The sequence below is a fragment of the Rhinoderma darwinii genome, chromosome 9, assembly GCF_050947455.1.
Source record: "Rhinoderma darwinii isolate aRhiDar2 chromosome 9, aRhiDar2.hap1, whole genome shotgun sequence".
NCBI lineage: Eukaryota > Metazoa > Chordata > Amphibia > Anura > Rhinodermatidae > Rhinoderma > Rhinoderma darwinii.
The window spans coordinates 61,216,864-61,229,656 of NC_134695.1; the positions used below are offsets into that span (position 1 = coordinate 61,216,864).

Genomic DNA, 12,793 nt, shown 5'->3' on the forward strand with positions numbered 1-12,793 from the left:
CTCAGTCGGCAGTTCACTGGGAATTTGTCGTACGACGTTTCTTGCATTGCAATGTCTTTTCCGTTCTGAACAAAAGCCAAGACGCAGATGTGAACAGAGCCTTAGCTGTAGCTTCATGTATTGTCCAGGACTTTAGATGCTTTTGGTGACCTGTCTGTTTTTCTTTCTTTTTCTTTTACAGAGCGATGAAGAGTCAGAGATTCCCCTCGATAGTGCAGAGATTCCCATCTACCGACAGCGCACCGTGATGCAGACTCAACCAGTCCGTCGTACACCGCTGCTCCACAACTTCCTGCACATGCTGTCATCGCGCTCATCAGGCACTCAAGCCGGCGAGCAACCCCCTGTACAAGACTCGGCCACGCCATCCCCACCGCCGCCACCACCTCCACCCCCTCCTCCGACAACTGAAAGCAATCAAAGGCTCATTTATACTCGCATTCGAGACCGAGCCCCAGGTGTCACCACTCCGTGCTGCCAAGACCCCAGTATGCTGTGCCTCTGCGTGCGATGCTCTAGCGCACGGTTGTCGTCTTCACTTTTCCCCCACCCTGAAGCGCCAGGTACTCCCTCCACGTCTTCGGGGGCCACCTCCACTTCCTATTCTCCAGTACAAACAGATCCCCAACATACTTTGGAACGGCAGCAGCACCAGTCCTCTGCTCAGCACGATCATGGACTCCTTAGCCGACCTTCTGCCTTCAGTAGCGTGCACAGCAGCACCGCTGGTAACACCCTGCGCAGTCTGAGCCTGGGACCTATGCGGCGCTCACTTGCTGGGCAGCCGTCTCGCTATCAACAGCCGACCACTGATATAGGTGGTTCTGAGTGGACTCGCACAGTGCTTAGTATGGGATCCCGTTCTGAGATGGAACCCATGCCACCTCCCAGGACGAGTTCCTCATCCGTAAGCCTGTTGTCTGTTCTGAGGCAACAGGAAGGTGAGTCCTCATCATCTGTATATACTTCAGCCACAGAGGGTCGAGGATTTTCCTCCTCCGAGCAAGATAGCCCTGGAAGTCAGACACCTGTACACCCCACCACCTCCCGAACAGAATTGCACTGCGATCTAAGGCGGTTCTTCCTTGAGTATGACAGGCAATACGACCTTGAACCTGGAGCTCCGGGCACAGGACCAGGACAAGCTCATGAGTTGCTTAATAACAATCTGGAACCCGAGCAGCCGGGCCCATCACATCAGTCAAACCAGGCACACAGTGGTGAGAGTGCTGCAAATCAGCCTAGAGGGCACATGAATCGCTGTCGTGCGTGCCACAACCTGTTGACATTTAACAATGACACTCTACGCTGGGAAAGGACCCCACCGACTTATCCAGAAGGTGCAGGCATGTCCTCCTGGCAACCACCCCCGATTCCTTCACCAAGCACTTTCCAGGCTGGTCTGGCCGCTGGCAGCATAGAGCAACCTGGTGCCACTGGGGTTGAGAGACCAGAGATGGGAAACCTACCTAGTGGCAGTGGACGTTTGGAAACTGGGTCAACACCGGAAGAAAGAACAGTGGGTGTAGCTTATAATCCGGAGACTGAACACTGGGAACGAGTCTACAGTCAACCTGCTACTGTTAACAGACCTCCGAATGTACCCCAAGAGGCCTTACCACAAGATCTCCCCGAGGAGAGCACAGAGGAGGACTCTCTAAGAAGGTAAGACCGGACATTGTAAGGATGCACTGAATTTTAAAGTGTACCTCCGTTTATTAGTAGTATTACTGCATATGTTATTCTACTTCATTAGGGCCGGGAGCTCCGTCCTTGTGAATAGCCAAAATTTTCACTCATGGAGAGGTGGAACGTGGCAATGGAGCTCCTAACGCTAATTAAAGGGGTTGTCCACTTTGAATAATCCCTTTACATTAGAAGAGTCCTCCAATAATAAGCTGATCACATGGAGTCCTACTATTGTAACCCACAACGAGAACCTATCAGCAAGTGTTCAATTCTCCTGCAGCGCCACCAAAGGGGAAATTAAGCATTACAGGGTGCCTATTTAAATCGATGGCCTGTATTGAATGCAGGGACATGCGGAGTCCTCCGGACCATGAGATGCTCTTTTTAGCCTTTCTCTCCACTTTTGGCTAATATATGAGGATCCTGAACGGGGGGGGGGGGGGACTCTGAATTCCCTGATTGGGTATGAATTCCCTGATTGGGTATTAAACCAAACAACTCCTTTTAAGAATATTGGGACATGCACCTTTGCATAATCATTAAATTATATTTGTAAAGGGAGGCACACTGACAACCAAGACCACCCAGAAGTATAGATGGTGAACTTTATGAATCTTCTCTGTAGTTTAGGCATAGCGTTTCCATCTACGGTTCTTCGCTCTTACGATTAGTATGGGCGCTTTTTGGTGCAGCCTGTAGGCATGGTCACCCTATGCCCCCCCCCACCTCATATAGAAGTAAGTGGGGAAGCTGAAACTTCAAACTAGATCCTACTTCTGTACGCCCCTGTGAACAGCTGCTGTGTGATTGTACGTTTTCCTGATACATCGCCTGTTGTAAGGATAGTGAAGAATTAATCGGAACTCAATGAATCTTAATGGACACGCGGTTTCCTCTTTAGAGCGACCTGGGCTCCTTTCTAATAGCCCAACATACCCTAAAATGCCAAATTAAAAGGGGTGGGCTGACACCGACAAGCCCTTTAATATTTATTATTTCCACTTGGTGGCGCTGCAGGTCAAGATGTTAGTACAGTCAACCTATACAGCAGCTTAGTACTTGTCATTACAACTCCAGTGTCGCTGTAAAGGGATATTTTGGTGTAAATTGCCGCCTCTCCTCCTTGCAGGACAAGTTCTGTATAGTCCCTCTAACAACACTGCTGCAAAATGGCTTTAGCCGTAGCTGTGCCATCCTGGTCATGTGTCAAAGGTTCATTTTTCAAATCTTAATTGAGGCCATCAACACATCCTGAAGAGCCAAAACTCCCCAAGGGGCTGCGCTTAGTGCTCGAGGTCTCTGCAATGTAATGCCTATGGGCGTTCCGAGTCATGGACTCCTGCCCGATATTGTGACCTGTTTTTGTAAGGCCCCGTTCATGTCACGTTTGTTTCCGTTTAACGTGTACATCAGGAATGCATTTGCTAAACGTGTACATAGGTCTACGTTGTCAGGCGGAGGCCAGATGAAAAAAAAAAGGAGGCAAGGACTAGTGTAGGAGACTATGCTTTTCCATCCAGCAGGGTCCAGTAAAAAAACATTTCTACTTTTTAAGCGCCACCATTTTTTTTAATTTTTTATAACATTGTAGTCTATGGGTAACTGATCGTTTATCGTATACGTCATGAGATTTTTTAATAGCTTTCCATGAGTCGTCCATTAAACGGTTGCCATTGTAGCCCTGGGTGATGGATGCCACTGTTAGGAGCGTTTCTCGGCGTATACCTTAAACATAGGCCAAAAATCGTGATGCAAGCATAGCCTAACATGTCAGAGATACCCAAGCCGGAGACCTGTTCAGAGGATAAAGCAGTTGTGAAAATGCAGTTTAATTGGCATCAGTTGTAATCTCAAGGTGCCCACATTCGAGCTGAAGCACATCAAGTACTGGAGGGCAGCGGTGCCCACTAGAGACGACTCCAGATATCACACCATTGACCGTGTGTCACCACATTTACATGCCAATTCGTCTTTAACTTAACATGTGGGTTATCCTGCAAGGGCGAGAGGGTGGCGGGTATATATATATACTAGTGCTCAACAGTCTCCTCACGTTCTCCAATTTCTCTTATCAGGAGGTCTACACTTTTGCGCAATGCAAATCCGATCTTTTATTTAATCCTCAGTCTGGCACGCTGGCACCATAGTGGGCACTTATGAGTTTGTTTAATGGCTGGTCGATAAACTATTCATCAAGAGTGTATAATCCACTTTTTTTTTTTTTTTCATAGCCCGGTCTCTCTGTTGTATGGTAGACCATTAACCTTGTGTCTCATCCCTCCTGCTGGGCGTCATCTCCTGTGGCTAACTTAAAAAGCATCATGGGAGGTGTAGTTCTACAGTCAACTGCATTGTTAAAGGCTGCCCGCTATGGCCTTTTAGCTTTTCGGTCTCTCCTGGATTGTTTGCTTTTAATTTGCAGAAACTGTATATCCATTCACTCCGCTTCCAGTGTACTGTGGATGGCATGCAGCGGCCCTGGTGGTAGGTTAATTGACTTTGCTTGGAAATTGGCTTCTATGTATATACGTGCTCACTAGTGTAAGGGTCTATTCGCATGTCACGGTCTTAGTGTGTTTTTTGCGGCACTTTTCTTTTGCAAAAATGGCGGCAAGAAAAACGTGATTTGATTTCTGTACAGGTTGGTACTGATGTGAATAACATTATTGTAGCTTCAGTATCTGCCTATATCTATACTGATGTCCGTACGTGGGTAAAGGGTAACTAAACTTTCAAAAAACTTCTGACATGTCATAGTGACATGTCAGAAGTTTTGATTGGTGGGGGTCCGAGCACTGAGACACACACCGATCGCTAAAACGAAGCGTCAGAAAGACTCGGATAAGTCCTGTGCGGTGTACGGACTCTTAGACTTTTTTTTTAAATTGAGTCTGTAAACCACTTGCTCGGCTTTCAGAGAAAAGCCCATCAGAAATGAAACAGCACAGCGCTTAGTTGAGCGCTTCTGCTGCTTCGTTTTAACAGTCGGTGGGGGTCTCAGTGCTCGGACCCCCACCGATCAAAACGTCTGACATGTCACTAGGATATGTTGAATGTTTTTTTTTAAAGTTTTCAGTTACACTTAAATAGATAGATATTGCAGGGTTTCTCACCACTTTACAATGGCAGACTGTACCCCTTCACTTATACCGTTAAGTCAAGTTCAGGGCTTAAGGGGGCGGTACACGACTGGTGTTCTTTGAGAACAATTAAAATTAAAAACAATACACATTGTCATGTGTAACAGGACCTAAAGAGAGGTGCTGCTGTTAGTGAAGATAATGATGATGACAATGACAAGTAGTTGGCAAATAAATAACTAGTTTTAATGGAGATAAGAAGGCAACGCGTTTCAACCTTGGACGAACGTCTTCATCAGGCCTGATTCTCATTCATTGCGGTAACCTGCACGGTTCACCGGATTGGACCTGGCTGCAGCTGTTTAAAATTCTTTCCCAGTATTGTGCCTGTTTATAGCACAAACTTACAAGGTGAGCCTTTGCCTTCACTACCTTGTATATGCCAATCTGTTACCAGCATTTATTATGCACTATGTGGCGCCGTGCTCTCTTCTTTCTCTCCTACAGCTGGTGTTCTTTGAAGCCCTGTGTCATGCTCCGCCTCTTCAGGCCCGTACTGGGCATATCACTGTGTCCGTTTTGTCTGGAGTATCCCTTTAATGTTTAAAGGCCAGTCTAACATTCTCAAAGTGAGCATTGGCAGAGTTAAATGCAAATCAGCCATTGAGCCTCTAGAAATACAGAAGTCCAAGCGGTGGTTATGTGAGAGAGACCAATGTCCGTAGTTTCCCATGCTGTCTCTAGAGCAAGGAGGCCGAGTCAAGCCAACGGCCGTCCTAAGGCGCTGTGCGTTTTTGTTTCGGTTGATGAGACATGGGAGATTATCTAATAGAACACATGCTAAAAATGCATCAAAAAAGCACAGTGTGAACCCAGCCTTAGCCTAATTCACACAATCGTAGTTTTTTGTCTGTGTTCAATCCACAATTTTGCGGATAGTACACGGACCCATTCATTTATATTGCCCCATGCACATGACCGTCACGGATCCATGAGGCGGCCGTGAGTCAGGGCATGTCATTCTACTGTCCGTATTTTCGGATCATGTGACCTACTCAGGAGGTTGGGACAAACTGGTGACATCAATTCCAGCCTTTCTGTGGTTTTTTTTTTTTTGTGGATCCTTGAATACGGATGCACGACGGAAGGTTTTTTGCAAACAAATAAACCGCAAATACAGACTGGATCCATGGTTTCGTGGACCACAAAATCACCACGATCGTGTGCCTTACGCCCAAGGCCACATAAGCCTGTCAGGGCATAGGATGAGAATGACCTTCAGGATATTCTCATAATCTGCAACATTTTAGATGCTTTGGCACTCTGTTGATCCTGAAAGTGTCGGAATATAATACAAACACACACACAAAATATATTTATTTCTTTATTTGAAGCCAGCTGCCTCCTGTGCTCGGCGTTCTTTAGATGAGTATTCCCATACTGACGTATAGAAATCTGGAGGGGTGTGATTTTGGTGAAGGCGTTCATTTGGATGTAACAATTATAGGCATGCGATCAGTGTTCAGCGATGACACGTAACTTCCTAATAACACACTTGCTGCAGTCCGGACCTCACAGCGAGCGTTCCATATAGAGAAGATGAGACCTGTGTCTCTGACCGAGATGGAAAATGAGAGGTTTTACACACGACAGACTGGAGGTGCGAGGTTAATTATCTCTGTTCCGGTTAATGACTCGGTTAACGCATGCTTAATGAGCATAGGATGTCTGACTAATGTCTGCGGTTGGGCACTATATTAAACACGTAGGAAGACGCGGCTGTCTGCGGAGAGGAGTATGCTAATCTCCCCGTATGGCTGTCGGAATTTATCTAGCGTACAGGGAGAGGTGTTTAAAAGTCACCCATGTTTTTTGGGTGCCGGCACAGGCTGGAATCAGGTCATCCTGTAATATAAGCATCCTGCCTATGAAGATGCCAGGACTGAGGTATCCAACTATTTTGTAAGAACTCCCGGTATGCTCCAACAGCCACATGCTGGGGGTTGTAGTTCATAACAGCTGGAGATTTACAGGTTGGGACCACTGACCTAGGCGAAAGCACCCTCATGTTTCCTGAGGGTGATGCCTTTTTATCTACGCTGATACATTGTAGCAAACTATCAGCACAGGAAAGAGAGTTCTGCTGCGATGTATAGATGACCGAGTTGTCCAAGATGCAATTGTAACAAAGCCTGACCTGTGAGAAGAATTAGGGCTGTATGGGTTTTCGGCCTCTAGATATAAACAGGAATCTTTCCATTCATTGACCCTATCTTCCTATTCACTGGCTGCAAGCAGAGATCTTCGAAATGGTGAGGAATTAAACCACAAGGTATATAAGAAAATATTTTCATGATGCATCAAACTGGGAAAACCTTTTAAGCGCCCGTGTTGGCGGTCCCTCAGGTCAAGTTCACGCGTTCGGGATTCTGTCAGGATAAAAAGAAAAAACCATTCTAAAACCATGGGCTTACTGGTCCTAAGGATAATTTCCCCCTTATGTGTCATATTTAGACTTGGTCCAGTCCTATAGATCAGTAGATGGACTGTGCACACCTCTGAAGTGGTGACGTTTTTGGGAAGGGTCCTCTAAACCTGTTTATAATTAACTGATCGATTGGGAGCAGCGCTAAACTGACCCGAACGTAGCCGCCACTGATCGCCTTTGGTACACGTAGGACATTTGGGACTCTATATGCAGATCTACTTCCCGTTCCCGATTTCTCATGCTTCATCCATCATACAGTTTCTAAAAGCCCGGACTTCTCTAAATGTCAAATTAACCAAGCGATCAATCATTTGGCTGCCTGCTATTCGGAGCAGACAATGTGAGACTTAATTATTTTCAACTGGTTCCCGTAAAATAAATACATCACTAGTACATCCATGTCCAGCACCCGCTGCAGCGGTAATGTAGCATTACATGTCGGCCATTCCAGTGAATGGCGGACTATATCCCACATGGATAGGCTGGCTTTGTTTGGTCTCATAGGGTAGGAAGGGGGGGTCCTGGGGGTCCGTCTATGACATCCATATGCCCTATAAGGACATATGGAAAAGGGTTCTCTTCTGGAGACAAGCCCTTTGCAGCTCAGCTAGTCTTTCCTTAGGTCCATTTACACCTGCCAATAATTGGGAAACAAGCATTCCTAAGAGCGCTCGTGTATTGGGCTGTGAAACAGGGTGCCGCTCAGTCGACAAACGAGCAAACGCTCATCTGTTGGCTGATCACATCATTTATGCAGCCTATACAAACTGATGGGGATCAAACGATCGTATTAACTGATCGATTGTGCCCTTACAGCACAGGATTGGTCTGTTAACGATCGCCGATGTTCTCGACGATCGGTGCTCGTTATGGGCAGAAATCCGCATGTGTGAACCACCCTATGGACTCCTGAATCGCAAATCAGCCTGGTCATGTAGCGATACTTCCCCCGATTGTGGAATCCCTCGCTTGATTTGTTTGCCGTTATCAATGATTTATATTACTGGGAACAGGAAGATGACCCTAAAATGCTCCAGTCCGACTGTCTGGTGCTGGTCAATGAGAGTAGCTAAGAGTCTTTACATCTGGGGCGATCACCAGGGCGGATGCTCGGATTTGTTGGTTCTGGATAAAGGTGGATTCTCCAAGAATAGAGATTTAAGCCTTTCCGACTCAGCCAAAGGCTTCCCCACTGCATCCAGATGTAGCTGCTTTCGTCACTGAGCCTCCGCTGAGCAGGTGCTGCCCTCATTCTGTGGATCTTCTCCGAGGGGGAAATATTATGTATAGAAGTAGATGGTGGGGGCCCTGCATTTTACTGGAAGAGGATCCATTAACCCTTAGCTTATTTAGCTGCAGATGAGGGTGCGCATGGGGATACCCTCCGATATTATCGATTGTCAGGATTTCCAGTTGCTTATAGGTCTGTTCGATCCTACTCCGAAATTATTCAAAGTTGTAAACACAGAATATTCAAGAAGATGTGCAGTCTGAAAAGGTAGGAATTCAGATACTCGTCCAAGCGGTGGCGCTCCCAAGAGTCTCCACATTTTCTACATCTTTTGCGATTTTCATTGACTAACTTGGTGGCACTTTATTTTGAGCACGTTGTCTAAGATTTCTTCTGACACAAGCCTGGACTGGATGCAGAGTGCTGATATTTGACATGCCTGTATGATATGTGAGCACCTACATTTGAGATGCTTTATTATATTCACTCTAGGGGCCAAATGGCCATTGCACCTAAAAATGTCATGTTGCTGCTTAACTTTTCTTTTTCCATTGATGTCTATGGAAAAATCAAACTAGCACCTGGAGTGGCCTCTCTAGCTCCTAAAGTCTACATTCATTTGTCTCCCCCTGTATGAATTTACCTCTGCGCAACAAATCTTAAGGAGCCCAAGGGCAGAAGTGGCCAAAGGTGAACCATGGTCCACTTATTGATTCTTTGATAACGTTCTGTCTGGTATTGCAGTTCATCCCAATTTAAGAGAGTAGGACTCAGCTGCAGTACCAGTCACTGCTCCTAGATGAGAGTGGCGCTGTTCATGCAGGACATCAGTCAGGTTTATCTAATCTCCTAAAACTCCCTTCAATGGAGAGAGACTGAATGCACGGACACGTCACCACTAGGAAAGGCTGCCGGACACCCCCATTCTCTGGGTCGCATTGGTTCGACCTCTAATATTGCTAGTTTATTTGCCATTTAGGGGAATATTCCTTTAGACCCAAAGATCAATGCTGCGTTCTCCATATCCTCAAGTTAGGAACATGCTTAGGAAATACAGTAAGGGGATTTAAAAAAAAATCTCACCATAAACAATGATGGCTTATCTCTAGGATATATCATCGTCGTCTGATCAACCGGGGTCCAACTGGGTAGGTGATAACTGTTAGAACAGTGGTGATCTGGCCTCTGGTACCCCCATTGATCGCCAGAATGGGCGTCCCCTGTCAAACATACCCTCCACAGCAGCAAGATGGCCCCCCGTAGAAAGACTTGAATGGCCGTGAGGTCAACTGATGAGCATTGAACTCGGCAGTTTCCGTCACTGCCCTAGACATTGAATGGAATGGCAGGGCGCATACTCGACCGCCATTCCATTCAACTCCTCTTAGCGAGAGATCTTGCTGCTGGGGGGGGGGGGGAGGGACCCCCGCTCTGGCGTTCCCAGCAGTTGGTGCTCGAACGACCTAAGTGTCATCACCTATAGAGTGGATGGGTATTGATGTGTTACAACCGGAATACCCCTTTAAATTTCAAGTCCATGGTCAAGTTTAGTTTGAACAAGGCATCAGGTTTTTCGTCAGCCCCAGGCCAAAGACCATCTCTGCTCTGCAGCATTTGTAAGTACAGTCTTTGATAAAAATTTAGGGTAAATAACATATGGAAAAAAAAACGCACGCTGGCATATTCTGATGGGTTATACAGTGTAAGTTAATCCTATATTGTATGTGATTGTATTGCATATAATCTCCACTGTCGATGTGCCCTCTCACTACCTGGCCCTGAGGTCTAATTATGGACATCCATATTTTCTCGTCTCCGGGTTGCGTTCGCTTCGTGACTTCTCGTTGCTGCCGTCCTATGTGCTGTATACAATCCATACCCTCTCCTCTCTCTTTCTCTGCCTTTATCTTCTTCTACTTTCTCTCTCTCTCTCCCCTCATTCTTTATCTGTCCTCTCTGAAAAGAAGCTTAGCTCCAGGCTCCTCGCGGTCGAGGCAAGTTGGCGTTTTCCTGCAGTGCCGCTCTAAACCTGCTGTCACAGATAAGTTTTTTTAGTAACGTTTAACACAATTCAGCATCTTTCTCTGCCCTCAATTCCATTCTTGCGCTCTAGAGAATGGTAGCCTGCATCCACCCGTCCTTTTCAGAGCTGGGGGATGGGGGGGGGCAGCACCGAACTCCGACAAGCCTTGCCAGTGCCGCGTCTTCCACTCCTTTGTTCGTCCTAATAGGATATGTAAATTCCAATCCGGGAGAAAATGGAACATTTTTAATGAAACGACAACTACAAAAGCACTCCAAATCAAAAGGAAAATCCCCGCGCTTGTGAATCAGCCGCTCGGTTTCAGGGTTTTGAAGAAAGTGCTGGAGACGGTGAATGGCCTGTGTCTCCTCACTTTTTATCCTGCTGAATCAATTCATTTTTTTATGCCCCCCTGGCAGGACCGAGTGACTAGTGCAGGGTTCTGCTTGTTGCACACACCAGTGACTCTCTGCAGGGTAACCCTGGTGCACCGGCTGTACGGGTGAGCCTTGCATGGCACCGGGCTCTGTGCGAAGTCTCAAGACCTATGTGACCTTCTTTCAGGGCTACTTTGACCTAGTACGTATAATCCATACCTGGTGCAGCTTGTCACTTGTGAGCCAAAACTTGGAACTGCATGTTGAGTGATCAATTCCCCATTTATCTAATGCTTGTTAGAGGAAAGTCCGCTGGCTCAGACGACCGCTCATCCGTTGATGCCTCCAAAATGATTCCAAACTGTGTCCGTTGAAATCGGTCTGTGGTGTCCTAATCAAACAGGTCTTCCCAAAAAGTAGATTAAAAAATTCCCCAAAAAAGTGTACTGCTTCTCAAAGGAATTTTTCCAATATAGACATTTATGGAATATCGCTTGGAACCCCTCCGACCCCCACAAAGACAATTCCCCCTGAATGCAAGGTCACTTTCCATTATAGTGAATAGGAGATGTGGATACAGCCAAGTGAGTTCTCTGCATCGGTGGGGCTTGCTGCAGTGAGACCCCCCCCCCCCCACCTATCACACATTTTATGGTATTAAACTCCTCAAGTGTGGAAGACCAATACATCTAAACGATGCATTAACTCTGTGGACTTCTACCTCTCGTACCCAAACGGACACATCGCCTGCCCCGCCTCCCGGTCTTTCTTTTTGGGTATTGTGACTTGGTTGCTTGTCGCCCTCATGGAGCAAAATCCCCCTTTTATTGACATCTGTATCCAGACACATTGCATTTCTTACCTTATATTGAGTCAGAGTTACAGCCTGTATTGTAGCCCAGAGCTGCATTCACAATTCTGCTGGTCGTCATTAGAAACCGCGCTGACACACACCCCTTAGCTGAGCTCATGTAATACAATGGGACAGTTTGGCTCTGTTGAATCAGATTACAATACAAACTACCAGAGCAAACCCTGTGTAAAAATTGAGCCAGCAAGGAATGCTGGGGAATTTCTGCTCTGAAGCCTGCCGAATTGTGAATGCAGCCCATGACTATAAAACAGGCAGAACTATAATGAATAGTGTAGCACTTTATTGTCAAGTATGAAAAATAGAATTGTAGTTCCGGTCCCATTCAAGTGAATGGGACTGAGCTGCAATCCCAGGCATGGCCGCAACGGGATCTGTACAGGGCTGTGCCCGGCAAACTATGAAGAGGCCGTGGTGTTCGTCGCCGTGGCCCCTTCAGTCACCTGATCAGCAGGAGTGCCGGGAGTAGGACCCCCACCGATCTGATATCCTAAGGATAGGCCATCAATATAAAATGCCCGGGGAACCCCTTTAATATAGTATGAATGCCTCAGGTGACCGCGTCCTTAGTAGATCTATTCTGCCTATCGGCAAATTAAAGATGGTCGTCTATACCCTCCAGTGCATCATTAATGGATGATAAAACCGCGAAAAACGTACTCCACATTTTATGTAGATATTGTAATATAGTGGTCAAAGATGGTCATCTTCATTGAAAGGGCAAAGTTAAAGAGGGGTTTGTCCGCTGCTATCAACCCATTTTATGGCATGTTTTTCTGGTTGGCGCTGCTTCTCCTATTCTGGACCTTCCCGTGTGACATAAAGCCAAGTGGCATCAGGACGAACCTTGTTGGGTGGCCTAACACCAGTCTCTGTTACCAAAGAAGTTCTTTAGAGCACAATTGTATCGGCATGGGCAAGCTGTGCAGCTTTGTATTTCCTGTAGGGGGCGCACATCATATCTATATAGAATATTACAAGCCTTTTTTATTTTTTTTGTGTGGTAGTAAAAATTATTCCGGGCTTTTTAAAAT

The 12,793-nt window shown here is 46.4% G+C and overlaps 1 protein-coding gene across 2 annotated transcripts in view; it reads left to right on the forward strand.

Annotated features, from left to right (window-relative positions):
- The window catches only part of AMBRA1 (autophagy and beclin 1 regulator 1), a 79,116-nt gene that overhangs the window by 27,283 nt on the left and 39,040 nt on the right, over positions 1–12,793 (forward strand). For both annotated transcript variants that reach the window (XM_075837920.1, XM_075837919.1), the window contains exon 7: positions 182–1,665. In XM_075837920.1, coding sequence (XP_075694035.1) covers positions 182–1,665 — 1,484 coding nt within the window. The remainder of the gene's footprint in view (positions 1–181; positions 1,666–12,793) is intronic.